Below are 19,320 nucleotides of genomic sequence, written 5' to 3'. Positions count from 1 at the left end.
CTCTAACATATAAAGGGAGACCGATAAGACTAGTGATGGATCTATCTACTGAAACTTGGCAGGCCAGAAAGGAATGGCAGGAAATCTTCAATGTGATGAACAGAAAAAAATATGCAGCCGAGAATCCTTTATCCACCAAGTCTGTCATTCAGAATATAAGGAGCGTTAAGGTCTTCCCAAACAAACAAAAAACCAAAGGAATTCATCACCACTAAACCAGCCCTGCAAGAGATCCCAAGGGGGATCCTGTGAGACAAAGTACCAGAGACATCACTACAAGCATGAAACCTACAGACATCACAATGACTCTAAACCCATATCTTTATATAATAACGCTGAATGTAAATGGACTACATGCTCCAACCAAAAGACATAGGGAGTCAGAACGGATAAAAAAATGAGACCCATCTATTTGCTGTCTACAAGAGACTCCTTTTAGAGATGAGGCCACCTTCAGATTGAAAGTGAGGGGAACTATCTATCATGCTACTGGAAGTCAAAAGGAAGCTGGAGTAGCCATACTTATATCAGACAAACTAGACTTTAAATTAAAGGCTGTAACAAGAGATGAAGAAGGGCAGTATATAATAATCACAGGGTCTATCCATCAGGAAGACCTAACAATTATAAATGTCTATGCACCGAATATGGAAGCCCCCAAATATATAAAACAATTAATAACAAACATAAGCAACCTTATTGATAAGAATGTGGTAATTGCAGGGGACTTTAATACCCCACTTACAACAATGGATAGATCATCTAGACACATGGTCAGTAAAGAAACAAGGGCCCTGAATGATACATTGGATCAGATGGACTTGACAGATATATTTAGAACTCTGCATCCCAAAGCAACAGAATATACTTTCTTCTCGAGTGCACATGGAACATTCTCCAAGATAGATCACATACTGGGTCACAAAACAGCCCTTCATAAGTATACAAGAATTGAGATCATACCATGCATACTTTCAGACCACAATGCTATGAAGCTTGAAATCAACCACAGGAAAAAGTCTGGAAAACCTCCAAAAGCATGGAGGTTAAGGAACACCCTACTAAAGAATGAATGGGTCAACCAGGCAATTAGAGAAGAAATTAAGAAATATATGGAAATAAATGAAAATGAAAATACAACAATCCAAACGCTTTGGGATGTAGCGAAGGCAATCCTGAGAGGAAAATGCATGGCAATCCAGGCCTGTCTCAAGAAATAAGAAAAACCCAAATACAAAATCTAACAGAACACCTAAAAGAAATAGAAGCAGAACAGCAAAGATACCCCAAACCCAGCAGAAGAAGAGAAATAATAAAGATCAAAGCAGAAATAAATATAGAATCTAAAAAAACTGTAGAGCATATCAATGAAATCAAGAGCTGATTTTTTGAAAAAATAAACAAAATTGATAAACCTCTAGCCAGGCTTCTCAAAAAGAAAAGGGAGATGACCCAAATAGATAAAATCATGAATGAAAATGGAATGATTACAACCGATCCCTCAGAGATACAAGCAATTATCAGGGAATACTCTGAAAAATTATATGCCAACAAACTGGACAACCTGGAAGAAATGGACAAATTCCTAAACACCCACACACTTCCAAAACTCAATCAGGAAGAAATAGAAAGCTTGAACAGACCCATAACCAGCAAAGAAATTGAATCGGTTATCACAAATCTCCCAACAAATAAGAGTCCAGGACCAGATGGCTTCCCAGGGGAATTCTACCAGACATTTAAAGCAGAGATAATACCTATCCTTCTCAAGCTATTCCAGAAAATAGAAAGGGAAGGAAAACTTCCAGACTCATTCTATGAAGCCAGTATTACTTTGATTCCTAAACCAGACAGAGACTCAGTAAAAAAAGAGAACTACAGGCCAATATCCCTGATGAATATGGATGCAAAAATTCTCAGTAAGATACTAGCAAATAGAATTCAACAGCATATAAAGAGAATTATTCACCATGATCAAGTGGGATTCATTCCTGGGCTGCAGGGCTGGTTCAACATTCACAAATCAATCAATGTGATACATCACATTAATAAAAGAAAAGATAAGAACTGTATGATCCTGTCAATCGATGCAGATAAAGCATCTGACAGAATTCAGCATACTTTCTTAATAAAAACCCTCGAGAAAGTCGGGATAGAAGGAACATACTTAAACATCATAAAAGCCATTTATGAAAAGCCCACAGCTAACATCATCCTCAATGGGGAAAAACTGAGAGCTTTTTCCTTGAGATCAGGAACACAACAGGAATGTCCACTCTCACCGCTGCTGTTTAACATAGTATTGGAAGTGCTAGCATCAGCACTCAGACAACAAAAGGAAATCAAAGGCATCAAAATTGGCAAAGATGAAGTTAAGCTTTCACTTTTTGCAGATGACATGATATTACACATGGAAAATCCAATAGACTCCATCAAAAGTCTGCTAGAACTGATACATGAATTCAGCAAAGTCACAGAATACAAAATTAATGTACAGAAATCAGTTGCATTCTTATACACTAATAATGAAGCCACAGAAAGACAAATAAAGAAACTGATCCCATTCACAATTGCACCAAGAAGCATAAAATACCTAGGAATAAATCTAACCAAAGATCTAAAAGATCTGTATGCTGAAAACTATAGAAATCTTAGGAAGGAAATTGAAGAAGATATAAAGAAATGGAAAAACATTCCGTGCTCATGGATTGGAAGAATAAATATTGTCAAAATGTCAACACTACCCAAAGCTATCTACACATTCAATGCAATCCCAATCAAAATTGCACCAGCATTCTTCTCAAACCTAGAATGAGCAATCCTAAAATTTGTATGGAACCACAAAAGGCCCCGAATAGCCAAGGTAATTTTGAAGAAGAAGATCAAAGCGGGAGGCATCACAATCCCAGACATTAGCCTCTACTACAAAGTTGTAATCATCAAGACAGCATGGTTTTGGCACATAAACAGACACATAGACCAATGGAATAGAATAGAAACCCCAGAATTGGACCCACAAAAGTATGGCCAACTAATCTTTGACAAACCAGGAAAGAATATCCAATGGAAAAAAGACAGTCTCTTTAACAAAAGGGGCTGGGAGAACTGGACAGCCACATGCAGAAGGAAGAAACTAGACCACTTTCTTACATCATTCACAAAAACAAACTCAAAATGGATAAAGGACCTGAATGTGAGACAGGAAACCATCAAAACCCTAGAGGAGAAAGCAGGGAGAAACCTCTCTGACCTCAGCCACAGCTATTTCTTACTTGACACATCTCCAAAGGCAAGGGAATTAAAAGCAAAATGAACTCTTGGGACCTCATGAAGATAAAAAGCTTCTGCACAGCAAAGGAAACAATCAACAAAACTAAAAGGCAACCCATGGAATGGGAAAAGATATTTGCAAATGACATATCGGACAAAGGGCTAGTATCCAAAATCTATAAGGAGCTCACCAAACTCCATACCCGAAAACCAAATAATCCCGTGAAGAAATGGGCAGAAAACATGAATAGACACTTCTCTAAAGAAGACATCTGGATGGCCAACAGGTACATGAAAAGATGCTCAACGTCGCTCCTCATCAGGGAAATACAAATCAAAACCACACCATATATCACCTCACGCCAGTCAGAGTGGCTAAAATGAACAAATCAGGAGAGTATAGATGCTGGCGAGGATGTGGAGAAATGGGAACCCTCTTGCACTGTTGGTGGGAATGCAAACTGGTGTAGCTGCTCTGGAAAACAGCGTGGAGGTTCCTCAAAAAATTAAAAATAGACCTACCCTATGACCCAGCAGTAGCACTGCTAGGAATTTACCCAAGGGATACAGGAGTACTGATGCATAGAGGCACTTGTACCCCAATGTTTATAGCAGCACTCTCAACAGTAGCCAAATTATGGAAAGAGCTTAAATGTCCATCAACTGATGAATGGATAAAGGAATTGTGGTTTATATACACAATGGAGTACTACGTGGCAATGAGAAAGAATGAAATATGGCCCTTTGTAGCAACATGGATGGAACTGGAGAGTGTGATGCTAAGTGAAATAAGCCATACAGAGAAAGACAGATACCATATGTTTTCACTCTTATGTGGATCCTGAGAAACTTAACAGAAACCCATGGGGGAGGGGAAGGAAAAAAAAAAGAGGTTATAGTGGGAGAGAGCCAAAGCATAAGAGACTCTTAAAACCTGAGAACAAACTCAGGGTTGATGGGAGGTGGGAGGGAGGGGAGGGTGGGTGATGGGTATTGTAGAGGGCATCTTTTGGGATGAGCACTGGGTGTTGTATGGAAACCAATTTGACAATAAATTTCATATATTAAAAAAATAAAATAAAATAAAGTAAAATAAAATAAAATAAAGATGAGCACAGGGAGAAAGCAGGCTTTATGGTCAAGAATGGACTATTAAGAGAAGAATATCAGGGAGGGGTGAAGGAGGATTTGGGGATTTTGCTTTCACTTCCCACTGGGGGAGGGCAGACTTTATTTACAAGCTGGGCCACTCTGCCTCGAGAGACCAACTGTTGGCTTGGCTTCCACCTTGGAGGCACCATGCTGAACCTCTTTGGCTGCCCCCTCCCCCACTTAGCTGTTGGCGACCAGAGGGTTCTATTCTGAATCTACCCCTGCTCACTCGGTACACTTCCTAGGGAATCTCACCATTCCCTGTGATCACAATGACCATCTGGTGACTCACAGCACTTTCTCCAGCCTCTCTCCTCAGCTCTCTAGCCCATGGGGCCAGCTCCCCATGGGAAGCTCACTTGGATGATGTTCAGAAATCTTGGGTGTAATAACAAACCACTGGAACTCAGATCCCTTCCTCCTCTCCCCTCAAACTTGCTCTTCCTCCTGAGTTTCCCATCTCACTTCTCCTCCTCCTTACTTTGTCCGTCAAGCAAGACACTTGAGGTAGGGGTCACCTCTGCCCCACCCCCACATCCAACCAATCCCTAATCACTGACCATTCCAACTCCAGAGTATTTCTTGAAACTACTCGATTCTTTCCACCTCCTGTGTTATCACTCTTGTTGACACCACCGCCATCTCTCATCTAGAGTTACTCCATCAGCTTTTAAAAACTGAGCGCATCTCAGCACATCTATCCTTATTACACACACACACACACACACACACACACACACACACACCGCAACCCAAACCCCTGAGAGCTTCTCAGGGCTTCACAAGGCAGCCAGAGAGATTTTTTAAAGACGCAATTCTGATTACCCCAGGCCCCACTTGAAACACTTCACTAACTTGCTGTTGCCCTCAGAATAAAGTTCAAAACCCTTTAAGAGGTTCATTAGGGGGCTCCTTACCTCTCCGCCTTCTTTGCTCTAGCTCTAGCTTCTTCTCCTTTCTGTACCTCAGAGAGACCATTACCTTCCTGCCCCTGGGTCTTTGTACCTACTATTCTCCCACATTCATTCTGTGCAGGGTGAAGCTAATCTTACCTCAGAAGATTCATCCTCAGGCAATTCCTCAGTTATCTCTAAGTGGTCAAGTGTTTCATGGTTGTACTCTTTTTCTAGGTTTTTTCTGGCCTGATTCAAGAAGGTTTCATACTTTTCATTTCCTGTGGGATTGGAAGGAGAAAGAAATCAGGATGGTTAAAAATATATGAATCATGCCTAAAACACAGACTGTCAGCTCCGGGTCCATAAAGTCAGAAGGGAAGTGAACTTTTTGGTGCTTTACCTGTCATGTTTTCTCTGCGTCAGAGGGTGACATAGTTTGTGACTGAGTTCAATTTGTAGCAGAGACCCCACTGAGTTTAATGAGATTATGCTTTAGGGAGCTAAGAGCTGGTTCACAAGAACTTGATGGCAGCAACATCCTAAGTCATGCATTGGGTGATCAACCAGATCGCGGCTTCCTCGATTGTGTCCTGGCTCTAGTACTGAATGCTGCATGACCTGGGAGCCCCCTCTGTGCTGGACACACCCACATGGCCGGTCATCCTTGAAGTGACTTCGCATGTTTGTTAAATCTCAGTAAGCAAAAGGACTATATCTGCAACTCTAACTGTAACTAAACAAGCTCCAGTCCCCCAAATCAGGGATGCAGGCAATCAGGGGAAAGATTTCAGACACTCATGTTCACCAGTAAGCCAGTGCAAATTCGAATGCTAGAGGGACGAGGTAGGCAGAGAAATAAAGTGCCTACTATGGAGCCATAGGAAGCACTGTACTTGTGATGAACGGGAGCACGGGAGACCCAACGGATAGTATTCAGAACTAACAGTATTCAGATCTCAATTCTTCGAAAGCCCTCTGCTGGCCAAACATATCTACTGCCAGCAGGGCCCCTGGTTTTCAACCAAGTGGCAAAGACTTTGAGAGCTGGACTAACTTCTGGCTGGTTGGAAGCCTAGATGGTAGAGTGTAACATGGTGTTAGATTTACTAATATTTGTGTTGTAGTTTCAGGGAGCAATTAGGATGTAAAGAATTATCATCAGTAGGTGAGCCAGTGACTTTGGGGATCAGGGGTGGAGGAAAGGCTCAGTGTGAAGGCTTAGTCTGAAGCTGTCTGTGGAATGCAGATTTCAAGGAGCTCAAAGGAGTTACAAAGAAGAGTGAGACCTTTGTCTTAACCCTCTGTTCTATATCCCATGTCAGGAAGAAAGAGCCAGAGAGTCCATGGCCAAGAGAGCTGCTCAGCTGAGCTTTGGGATTTGCCAAGATAGAAGTCTTCTGATACAGAGGGATGGCTCCAGGGACCAGATATTACCAGAAAAACCTTGGCTAAGTATGTGCGCAGACAACTAATAAAAGTCTGAATTAGCCCCCAAACTGTGTAATGCAAAAATAAGGAAGGGGTCAGAACCTTGGTTGCCTTTGTGTACAGTTTATATTTTGCAAATGCTACTCCCTGGAGTGATCAGCCTTTGCCTCTCAGCGGTCATCTGTAAGTGTGCCACGGGTAGGGACAATTCAGGGAGAGATTATAGCTGGAAGAAATGTGTGCTGGAGGAAAAGGCCTCTGGAAGTGCAACTTTCTGATCTCTCTATATGTAATTCAGTGATGGCAAAATTGGCCAGGGGTCTTAATTTGGGACTTCTATGGACCACATCCTGTCTCATTAAATACAGGTCACCAAATCAATTTCAACTTGAATTTGTTTTTTTTTGTTTTGTTTTGTTTTGTTTTGTTTTTTTTACGAAATGAGGAATGACACAGGAACTTAGTGAGTACCAAACAAATCATTTGAGTACCAATCAGCCTTCAAATAAGCAAAGCTAAAATGTACCTTTTGTTCCCCAGTGGAAAAATACTATAGTAGGTAGTAATACCTTGAAGTTTCCTGGGGAGATCGAGGCTGATTCGGGGAAAGATTCCCTCACCACGCAGAGTGATGTTTTCTGGGTCCAGGTGGGCAATCTGTATCTGGAAACTCCTTTGAAAGATCTCAGGTACTCCAGGTAAGTAGTAAACCTTCAATACCTGCTCTTTATGTGCACTGATAAAACCCTACATAGCAGAAAGACCAGAATGTTAATATTTACAATGGACTCCTGCTTCTGGAGATTTAATGGACTAGATAGTCCCACTGGCCTCTTATGCTGATTATTTTCTATTCACACCCCTCACCCAAGATTCATCTTATGAAGCTATGAGAAAATGACAAGTAACCAATAAAAAATAGGTAGGGTATGTGAACAGGTATTTCATAAAAAGAGGAAATATGAATGGCAAGTAAATGCAGTAAAAGGTGCTAATCCTCATAAGTGACCAGGGAAATGAAACTAGGATTATAATAAAAATTTTTTAAAACACTTATTGACAAAATTTATTAAATTTCAGTGAGAGTATGTTTACATCTGTTGGGAATACCAACGGGGAAAAAAACACTGTGAAAAAAGTTTTAGCGCTGTCTTATCAAATTGAACATCTGCATAGTCCATGACCCAGAAATTTCACTCCTAGGAAAATTCCCTAAGAAAAATGCTTCCATTTGTACATCAGGAGGCAGGTACAAGAATATTTGTAGCAGGATTGTTTCTAACAGCAAAATTTTAGTGAGAAAAAATCCCAAATGCTTTGAGAGGAAAAAGAAAAATTGCTTTCAATATAGTTATAGAAGGGATATTGTTTGATAATGAAAATAAATGAACTATAGCTACATGTGACAATGTGCACTATTCTTAGAAACACGATACTGGATGAAAAAAACAAAATGCACAAAATTACATTACTGATGCCATTTTCATAAAACTCAAGATAAAATAAAATCCCATAAAACAAACTTTCCAAGTTTTGGGATCAAGTATATTTGTTTTGTTTACTATGCTATGCTATCCTCAGTGCTAGAAAAATGCCTGGTCATAGTAGGTGCTTAAAAGTTTTCATAAATTAATAAACTAAAAGCACTTTGTTTAAGGATACATACATGTGTAATAAAACTGTATTTTAAAAAGGGATCAATGTGCTCGCTTCGGCAGCACATATACTAAAAAGGGATCAATAAAAGCAAGTGGAGAAGAGGCCCTTGGCTTCAAGGACTTAGAAGGGAAGTGTGATGACAGAAGTGGAAATAAACCATTCTTATAATTGTGAAAAAAAATCCATGGGGCTATATTGTCTTGTTCACACTGGAGCCCCTGGTACCTGTATGGTGCCTGGCTAATGAAGGATTCAATTAATACTTGATTAATAAATGAGTAAAGTGCTTGGATTTATTATTATTATTATTATCATTATTAGGTTTATGACAACTATTTTTTGTTAAAAAAATCACACCCGTAATCCTGACAATGAATGTTTAGTGTAATATCATGTACCATAGGGCTATAGCTTGCAGGTTTGAACTTGGGTCCCTCCTACCACTGTCACATGGCCACTTACTGAGATGGGCACGATTAGGGGCACTCCAGGCAGAAGGTCGTCTGGCGAAGACAGGGGGTCAGTCAGAACCTTGAACTCAAAGCCAACTTTCCCAGTGTTCTTCAGCGTGATTTCATTCTCTGTGACGTGGTCAAACAGCTTGAGAGAAGAAGAGTGACAGCTATGAGCTACCCTTTGGGATGCTGCTATCATCCTGGGAAAGGCGGGTGGACAAATACACTTCACACACACAGATTCCATCTTTCCTGGTGTAGACACTGGCCAATCCAATCCACATTTCAGTAGCATCAAAATGTGCCCTCTGGAGCTGGAGGAGCACTGGACGCCAGAAACCTGGCTCTTTGTTAGCTCTTCTAGCAACTAGTTTAAGTTAGTAGAGCCGTGTGTGGAGTGTTCTAACTCTCTGCACCTCAGTTTCTTCACCACAAAGAACTCATGACAGAGGATCTCAAAATTAAGCTTTCCTATGCCAATGCTTATTTGTTTATTTTTTGGATAAGATTTGAGTCTAGAATTAAAATTTTTGCATTCATATGGAGAGACATGGGAGTAGTAGGCAAGACATGTTCTTTTTCCTGAGATTTTACTGACACAATTCAGCAGCTGAACAGCAGGCCCAATAATCACAAAATAAGGCCACTTCAGGGGTTCTTAGGATAAGATAGGGCGAGGACTGGCTGCTTCAAAGAATACACTCTGAGCTGACCCAAAACAGAAGACCCTGGAGATAAGGAATGAAAGGGAATTGTATTTGGTCAACTCAGTGGACAAAGTCTCAAAAGGTGTTGGGTGAATTTGCTTTTAGGCACAATTTTTAACCTATAAACACACATGCACGCACACAATTCGATAATTATCCATGCAGTAGCTATACAACAGGAGTCTGACTTCCATTAAAATTTGGTAGAGATACGGTTCCGAGTACATAACACAAAATCTAATTGGGAAAAGAAGATGTACAGACATAGAATCAATAATTATTCCAAATCAAAAATAAGAATGTGCATTATATTATGGCAAAGAATATATTTAAATGCCAAGAGAATGCAAGGTAAGAAAAAGATAACTAAAGGATAGAGCTGAATTGAATCTTACAGTATGTGTAGATTTGGGGTTGGCAGAGTGGAGGATGAGAGGGATTATATAAAAGGAAGTATTGAGGCAAGAAGGACTGGGATGTATTAGGGTCAGTGGGTAAACCAGTTTGGCCACAAAGGGATGAATGGCCTACAGTGAGAAACTAAGAGAAACCAAATTTAATGTGTAAGGGACATCAGTTAAGTTAATAGAGGGGCTTAGGATCCCCTCACCCAGGTGGAGGAGCTTGGTTCTGATCCAATGGATGACAGAGAAAGGGATTCATGATTGGAGGCCTTCTCTGACCCATGCACAGTACTGACCCTGCACTTTAATAACCACAAGCACCTGGTGAGCTAGGTACTGCTACCCCATTCCTAGCTGATAGATGAGGGGTACTGAGGCTTGGAGATGTCAGGTGATATGCTACAGAGTCAGTAGGAAGTAAAACTGGGATACCATCCCAGTTTTTCTGACAGCAAAACCATGCTCTTTTCTCAATACTAAGTTGCTTCCTAAATGCTGCTGGGGCTAATTGTTGAGGGTTGATAGGATGAAAATGCAATTTGGGGAAAATCTATGCAGTAATGCTATTTAGATAGGTTAGTGGCCAAAGCCCTGAATGCGGTGTAACCCCTTGCTTCCATGGAGTCCTTGGCATCACCTGGGAGCTTGGGAGAAACTCAGATTCTGAGGCTCCACCCAGGACCTACTGAATCAGAATCTGCACTGGAAAAAGATTCTCAGGTGATTTGTATGCACATTATGGTTTGAGAAGAATTGCTGTAATATCTTAGTAATGGCTTGATGAACCCCTGTGGTGTGACAACTGCAGTGGCCATGGGAAGGGAAAACCAACACAGAGGGATCCTGCTTGACGAATTAGCTAACCTGGATGCTTGCAGGATATGGGGAGGCAAAGGGAAGCGTGTAGTGGAAAATGCTTGGAGACTGTAAACTCAAGGGACAGAGAAGGGTGGTAGCACTATTGAAGAAACGGAGAGGTTGGTATGGGCTTCTGGATTGAGATGGAAGATGCAAGTTTTAGTGTCAAACATGCTGAATTTCAGGAGACAGAAAAGCAAGTGAAAAAGTCTGGCAAACAGTTGGCAGTGGGATGATTAGGGTTAGGGAAGTGGATCAGGGATCAAGGTTAGGGGTAGTGCTGAGACGATGATGATCCGGGGCTCTAGGACAGGTTAGAGCACAGGACTATGTGTGATGTTTAAGGCAAAACCAGGAAATCTCCCTGTGGTCGGCAATACCTGTAATCCATAGTTAATATCCTTGGTGTCAAAGGAGTAGTTGACCAGGGATGCCTCTCCCCTCAGCATGATCTCATAGGTGGGCCCTTCTTCTACTTCACACAGGGCTTTAGCCTGTGCAATGATGTCACAGTGTCCGTAGAAGGTGAACGATATCTGGTGGCTACTATGCGGCTTCAGCACTCCATATAGGGGCAGAATATCAAACACCTGCAGAGAAAGTCATTCTGTAGGAGAGCATCAATCAGGATGAAGGGCCTGCAGAGGGTAGGTTAAACTGCAGTCAGTTTACAGATTAATTCCTGACTTTAACTTGTTTGACTCCATGAAAGGTGCCTAGCCCAGAACCCTGGACATACCTGATGGTAATGCGGGGGGAAGACTGGCCCGGCAGGATTTAGATTTCTAACTTGGGGCAGGTGCTCAGTGAGAAGAGTTAGTATCATCTGACTTTAGGGCCCATGAGGTGTTACTTACTTCTTCTACCCCAATGGGAAGCATTTCTTCCCGTTCAAAGCTCCATGGGGGTTCCTGAAACTCCACCTGGCTCTGGTTTGGGTTTATTCTTTCAGTTTCAGCAGAGTTAAAACTTAATCCCTAGAAATCAGAGGCATGAGGAAAAGCTAGTAAGCATTCACAACGGTTCATCAATGTGCTCCTCCCCACCAGTGACAGAAAACTGATGTATGTTGTCTATACCTTAAAAAATAGTACATTTTTTTTCTTATGGAGAGAACTGGACAAATGCCCAAAATATATGTACAAGGATGTTTCCTGCAGCATTACTTACAGTAGCAAAACTTTGGAAGCAAACTAAATGCCTATCAATAGGGGATTATTTTATTTTACTTTATCTTTTTGTTAAAGTTTTATTTTTTATTTTTTAAAGGTTATTTATTTATTTATTTATTTTTAATATGAAATTTGTTGTCAAATTGGTTTCCATACAACACCCAGTGCTCATCCCAACAGGTGCCTTCCTCAATACCCATCACCCACCCTCCCCACCCTCCCACCCCCCCATCAACCCTCAGTTTGTTCTCAGTTTTTAAGAGTCTCTTATGTTTTGGCTCCCTCCCTAACCTTTTTTTTTTTTTTCTTCCTCTCCCCCATGGTCTTCTGTTAAATTTCTCAGGATCCACATGTTTTCGCTCTTATGTGGGTCCTGAGAAACTTAACAATAGGGGATTATTTTATTTATTTATTTATTAAAAAAAAATTTTTTTTTCAACTTTTATTTATTTTTGGGACAGAGAGAGACAGAGCATGAACGGGGGAGGGGCAGAGAGAGAGGGAGACACAGAATCGGAAACAGGCTCCAGGCTCTGAGCCATCAGCCCAGAGCCTGACGGGGGGCTCGAACTCACGGACCGCGAGATCGTGACCTGGCTGAAGTCGGACGCTTAACCGACTGCGCCACCCAGGCGCCCCAATAGGGGATTATTTTAAATGGAGTATGTGTGGGGAGCGCCTGGGTGGCTTAGTTGATTAAGCGTCTCACTCTTGGTTTCGGCTCAGGTCATAGTCTCGTGGTTTTGTGAGTTCAAGCCCTGCGTTGGGCTCCATGCTGGTGGTGCGGAGCCTGCTTGGGATTTTCTCTCTCTCCCTCTCTCTCTCTGCCCCTCCCCCACGCACTCTGTCTCTGTCTGTATCAAAATAAATACATAAATAAATAAATGGAGTGTGTGTGGGTCCTCTGTCCATGGAAGATGACGCAGTATATGTATATTTAGGGATCAGGAATCATATGCGCAACATATTATTGAGTGAAAAAGCAGTTCCATTTATGTAAAATGACATATGCCCATGTATCACACCTGAAGGTACAAGCGTGTGTAAATTCATTCAGAGATTTGTGTATGCAAATAGAGTTACTGGGAGGTTGTTTGCTAAAATTTCAGTGGCTCTTTTTCTTATTTTTTTTTTTAAATTAAAAAAAAATTTTTAATGTTTATTAATTTTTGAGAGAGAGAGAGAGAGAGAGAGCAAGCGAGCACAAGTGGGGGAGGGTCAGAGAGAGAGGGAGACACAGAATCCAAAGCAGGTTCCAGGCTCTGAGCTGTCAGTACAGAGCCCAACACGGGGCTCAAACTCATGAACTGTGAGATCATGACCTGAGCTGAAGTCAGACACTTTATCAACTGAGCCACCCAGGCACCCCTCAGTGGCTCTTTTTCATAAATGGTGGCATTGTAAGGATTTTTGCTTTCAGTTTTCTGTATTCTTGACTCTTCTATGACAAACCTCTTTGAAAATAGAAAAAGAAAATTAACATTTAAAGGTATTTTATATACATACATATATTCTAAAAAAATTGGAAAATATAGAAAACTTCAAAGAGAGAAATACAAAAAAATTACTTATACTATACACACACATATGTATGTGTGTGTACAATGTGTTTATATAAGGGTATGTACTTGTATTCTGATCTGTCAGTTTATAGGAGTGCTGCATTTCCATAAACATTCTTCACAAGCATTATCTAAAATACTTTTAAAAAATAGAACATGTAGCCGACAGATACACAAAAAGATGCTCAACATCAATTATGCAGGTCAAAACCACAATGAGGTATCCCCTCACACCTGTCAGAATGGCTAAAATAAAAAACATAATCAGCCACAAGTGTTGGCGAGGATGTGGAGAAAAAGGAACCTTCATACACTGTTGTTAGGAATGCAAAATTGTGCAGACACTGTGGAAAACAGTGTGGAGGTTCCTCAAAAAATTAAAAATAGAATTACCATATAATCTAGTGATTTCACTACTGGGTATTTACCCAAAGAATGTGAAAACACTAATTTGAAAGGATATACGCACCTCATATTTTTATTGCAGCATTATTTACAATAGCCAAATTATGGAAGCAGCCCAAGTGTCCACCGATAGATGAATGGGTAAAGAAGAGGTGGTATATACATACAATCGAATATTCAGCCATAAAAAAGAATGAAATCTTGCCATTTGCAACAACATGAATGGACCTAGAGAGTATAATGCTAAGTGAGATAAGTCAGAGGATGACAAATACCATATGATCTCACTCATACGTGGAGTTTAAGAAACAAAGCAAATGAACAAATTAAAAGAAGAGACAAACCAAAACCAGACTCTTAAGTACAGAGGACAAACATGGTTACCAGAGGAGAGGTGGGTGGGGATATGGGTGAAACAGGGCGTAGGGATTAAGAGTGCACTTACTGTGATGAGCCCTAAGTAATATTCAGACTTGTTGAAACACTATATTGTAGAGCCAAAACTAATATAATACTGTATATTAGCTATACTGGATTAAAATAAAATTAAAAATATAGAACATTTTTTTACTTAATATACCAGAGATTGCTTTAAGTCAGTGTTAGAGAACTTCCTCATTTTTTAAGAAAAGATTTTATAGTATTGCCTTGTGCAAACACAAGTCAGTCTCCTATTGGTGGAGTCAAGTTGTTTCCAATTTTTCTTGCTTTTACCAACAAAGCTGCAGTGTCCAAGGAGAGTTCCATGTCCATGTACATGTAAAGGCAGATCTGGAGAATAGTATCCTAGCCGTGGAAATGTGCATTAAATTCTGATATACTCCCCAAATTATATGCCACAGAGGCGATGTCAATTCATAACCCTACCTACAAAATATAAAAATGCTTGCTTACCCCCTGCTCTGCCACTACTGAGTCAAACTGTATTTTAAAAGACTGTATATGGTCATGGATATACAGTAATTTATTTTTCCAATTTTTATTCTATTTCTAAAGTGTTGTGACAAACATCTTTGTACATAAATTTTTCTATCTCCAATGATTTCCTTAGGCCATCCTTCTAGAAGGAGAATTTAAGGGTATGCCTTTTTAAACTCCCTTGATTTCCCCTTTGTTTTTACTATGGAATTACGGAGAGAAATCTTTCTCCTTTTGTTGCCTCTATCTGGGGGCTGGGAAGAATGCCAAGGTTTAGAGGTAACTGGCTTCTTCATTATAGAGAAAAATCTATGTGCTGAGATGTCTGGCTCTCACTGGGGTGTTAGCTCTATGGGTGTTTGGTCGGGAAGTGACGTGGATAAAGTTCCACAGCCTCATCCCACCCAATCCCCAGCCTTGCACTTGTCACTGCTCCTGGCTCTGTTTTTGTTTTACAGGAAGGACCCTCGGCTTGCTAACCCATCCCATGGAGAGAAAACCGTACATCGGAGATGATCATGATGGGTGCTTGTGCTTTTTTGTATTGTCCTTCTTCAGGCCTGACATCTTCATCCATGAGGATAGTCCTGGGGAGTTGAACAAAATGTGGAGAATCACTCATTTGGCAACCATCCCGACATAGCCTTCAGCTACAGCATCACTCCATCTTCCTCTCTCCCTCTACTGTACCCCAAAGGATAAGTGGGGTTCTCACTCAAAGCATGCTTTTTTCACGAGATCAGCTGGTCAGTGCTCTGTTACTCCCTGTCCCCAAACATGGAGTATAGGGCATCAGGCTAGTCAATTTTCCACAGACTCCAACCCTTCTTTCCTGGCCTACCAAGCCCATGTCCAAATTACAAAAAGTTCTGGGAAGCTCTAGCAATGCTTCAGACAATTTTCTGCGTCTCCAGTGCTCAATGTTACGGTTTATTATTTACTCGAGCACTTTATCGTGAGGATACACTGTTTGGCCAACTGCCATATCCTTTTCTGCTTGCTACCCTTGACCTGACCCTGGCTGCCGACTCTGGACAGATGGAGAAGGTTATGTGATAGGAAGGGCTTAGTCCTCCAGGAATCAGGAGGCTATGACCTGCTGAAAGTAGAGATGCTTTTCAACTCTATTCCACCTGCACAGTCCAGGGACTCACAAACAGAAGTCACTCACTAAATTGTTGACCAGTGAGCTGCTGGATGAATAAATAAGGGATGGGCTTGAGAATGTAAGTCAGGGTAGAGAAAAAAAAATGTTATTTTAAAAAATCCATTCTAGCCTTGCATTTGCACTTACTTAACAAAACCATTTAGCTCCATCTCAGGGGACTCTGTTACTGGCATTGCTGGAGAGCTGGCAGAAGCTGAGGTCACTGGGATGGATTCCACCTGGGACAGGGGGGCACTGGTGGGCTTCCTTGGCTGTGGCACAAACCTACAAAAGCAGGGTGGACGGAGGCACACATCAGCTTTTGCAAATCGGTGCTCAGTGGGCTCTCAGTTTCTATGGCTAAGCTCCAAATATATCCTAGACAGGCGGGCCTAGAAGGACCTGCCTTACACCACCCCTTAGACTTACCTTGTTCAAGTCTTAGGTTTCACTTTCTCCTAAAAAGTGTCCTCACCATCGTCTCCCAGTCTGGGTCCAGTGACTCTCCTCTGAGTGCCTACAGCCCCTGGGCTTCCACTTCACACTTATTTTTCCTGTCCCTGCTAGACCATGAGCTCCCTGAGGACCTGTACCTAATATGGCATCTAATACAGTGCCTGGCCTGCAGTAGGTACTCAGGCATGGTTATGAATGCGTGAATGAATGACCAGGGATCCTGGGTCCAGGTAACCAAACAGAAAGCAGAGCCAGGACTAGGGTACCAGACAAACATTCCTTTGCCTTATGTTACCATGGATTAGATACGTCTACAGTTTCTTACAAATGGAATCATAAATATATACTCTTGAGTCTAACTTCTTTTGCTCAGCATAATGTTTTTAGATTTCATTTATGTCATTTCAAGGAGCACTAAGTAGTCTGATATATTTTTTTTAATAACTGAGCAGTATTCCATAGTATGGATGACTAATGTGTTTATCCATCTTGTTGGTGGGCAATGCGGCTGTTTCCAGCTTTTAATATTATGAATACGGTTGCTAAGAATATTTGTGTACAAGTTTTTACATAGATGTATGTTTTCATTCCTCCTGAGCCAATTCCTGGGAAAAGAACCGCTTGGTTATATGGTACATGTATGTTTAAAATTATAGGATACTGCCACACAGTCTTCCGAAGTGGTTTTACTCCATTTAACACTATCTTCACAGTGAAGGTGAGAGCTCAAGAAGGCCCACAACCTCATGCACACTCGGCATTCAGTCTTTTAAATTTTAAGTTTGAACCATTCAAGCATGACGTTGACTAATAGGCTTATTTTAAGGGAAAATCGTGCATCATTGCTATAAATTAAAACCCAGTTTTATCCACCATGTTTAGAAAAATCACATTATTTTCTCACCTGGTGAGGGCTCTGAGCTGAGCCCTGACTGCTCTTTTTAAGAAGAGAGAGCAGTTCAATTTCCCCTTGGGAAAACACTGGGCTGACACCTCACTATAGAACTGTGAGCACTTGGAGGGCGGGACCAAGAGGTTCCTTCTTCATAGCCCTCGTTGCTGAGGGTCTTCTACATAGAGCATGAGCTCAATATGTGTCTGGCTGAATGGACAGATGGATAGATGGATGCACGCGTGGATGGTTGCGTGAGAACAGGTAAACAGCACACAGGTAACTGGACTATTTTGTATGTTTTGTGCTACTCTCAGCCTATCAATAACCAGTGTTGTGGCGGGACCAGCCCTTGTAGTTCTTAGTATGATTGGAAGATGCCCTTCAGCAGCAACCATCAGGAAACTTTGAGAAAATAAAAGGTTATTAGTTACAGGAACTGAAAACTACACAGCACACCTGGGGCCACACGGGGACATCGTGGATAGAAAGACAGTGTGGGCCTAGGTTTTGCTTTTATTGGGGTGGAGGGTGGAGAGCTAGGATTTCTTAGGCTCACTCTGTACTGGTGAACTTAAAACATAAGAGTAGGAATTTAAAGTGCAGGGAAGAGAAGAGACAAGTGGCCCAAATGGTCAGTTATTGAAATCAACCAAGATTTCTACATCGAAGGAATGTCAGTGCGCCAGATGGTCCGGCTCCTTATCTAGTTGTATGGCTGGCAAAGTGCCTCTTTGACACGGATGCTTCGGCAAGCAAAACTTAAGTCAGGCACTTGCATTACAAAAAAAAAAAAGAAAAGAAAAGAAAAGAAAAACCAACCACGGGGCAGTCAGAGTTTACACCGCACCCACCCCCCCCCACCCCCCTCACGGTTCCCATTCCCTAAGATCTTGGGAGAAGAGTGCAAAAGCTCTTTTCACTTTCTTTCTTTTTTTTTTTTAATATGAAACTTATTGTCAAATTGGTTTCCATACAACACCCAGTGCTCATCCCAACAAGTGCCCTCTTCAATACCTATCACCCACCCTCTCCTCCCTCCCACCCCCCATCAACACTCAGTTTGTTCTCAGTTTTTAAGAGTCAGTTTCTTGCATCAGCCTCCATTTGGCTTATTCCAGGATAGATGTCTCCGGATGACATTACCTTAGATTGAAACCACATCATTCTGGGCTGAGGACCCATGTTGGGCTGGGTGCTGGGAAGCACATTAAAATAAAGGTTCCTGAACCCCATTCTTGGGTAAATTCTGATTTGTCAGGACTCAGAGAGGGCCCAGGAATTAGGTTTTTCACAGCCTTACCAGGTGATTCCAATATGCAGCCAGCTTTCAGACCCATGGTGGGTAGCAATGGCAACAATTTGGCTAAGGACTGGAGCTGATAATTAATATGAGGCTATCACTCAGCCGCACCAGCTAGGGACAGTGTGGATTAGCAGAGGATGATTCAAGGCACTCATTAAATCACCCCAGGTCAGCAGAGATGCCTGGGGAGACTCTGCCAGAGTTGCCCCACACAATAGCACTCTCTCATCCAACATTTGCACACCCCTGGGATGTTGTGCTGAACAGAAAAAAAAAAAAAAAAAAGCATATGGGAATATCTGTAAAGGAAAAATTCAAAGTGGCAGTGTGTCTGTAGACCTGAGGAAAAACAACACCTCGGGTGATAATGATACCTGGACAAGTGGAAGTGAGAGGTCTCTGGAAACAAAGGATACTGGGAAGGCAGCCCCACTGCTAACAGACTCAGCCACAGGGGACAGTGAAACCTCTGTCATAATGAAAGCTTTAATTTATCATTAAAAAAAAAAAAAAAAACCTGTTCCAAACAATTGAAATAGAATGTTGGCAGTTTTATTTTTCGATCAGATTTCATTTTAGCCTCAGGAACAGATGATGGCTTTCCCATTATGCTGACCCAAACAGGATTAGAAT

General features: G+C 41.4%; 1 protein-coding gene across 4 annotated transcripts in view; it reads right to left on the bottom strand.

Annotated features, from left to right (window-relative positions):
- LOC121009765 (hydrocephalus-inducing protein homolog) overlaps window positions 1–19,320 on the bottom strand; it is a 240,648-nt gene that overhangs the window by 121,277 nt on the left and 100,051 nt on the right. For all 4 annotated transcript variants that reach the window (XM_040443058.1, XM_040443059.1, XM_040443060.1 and 1 more), the window contains exons 14-20: window positions 16,181–16,318; window positions 15,392–15,473; window positions 11,687–11,806; window positions 11,210–11,419; window positions 8,868–9,005; window positions 7,316–7,493; window positions 5,475–5,596 (exon numbers count right to left, since the gene is read on the bottom strand). In XM_040443058.1, coding sequence (XP_040298992.1) covers window positions 5,475–5,596; window positions 7,316–7,493; window positions 8,868–9,005; window positions 11,210–11,419; window positions 11,687–11,806; window positions 15,392–15,473; window positions 16,181–16,318 — 988 coding nt within the window. The remainder of the gene's footprint in view (window positions 1–5,474; window positions 5,597–7,315; window positions 7,494–8,867; window positions 9,006–11,209; window positions 11,420–11,686; window positions 11,807–15,391; window positions 15,474–16,180; window positions 16,319–19,320) is intronic.

This window comes from Herpailurus yagouaroundi, unplaced genomic scaffold (genome assembly GCF_014898765.1).
Source record: "Herpailurus yagouaroundi ecotype Mexico unplaced genomic scaffold, PumYag 190, whole genome shotgun sequence".
In the NCBI taxonomy this organism is placed as follows: Eukaryota; Metazoa; Chordata; class Mammalia; order Carnivora; family Felidae; genus Herpailurus; species Herpailurus yagouaroundi.
This window is presented reverse-complemented; position numbering and strand designations above follow the sequence as displayed.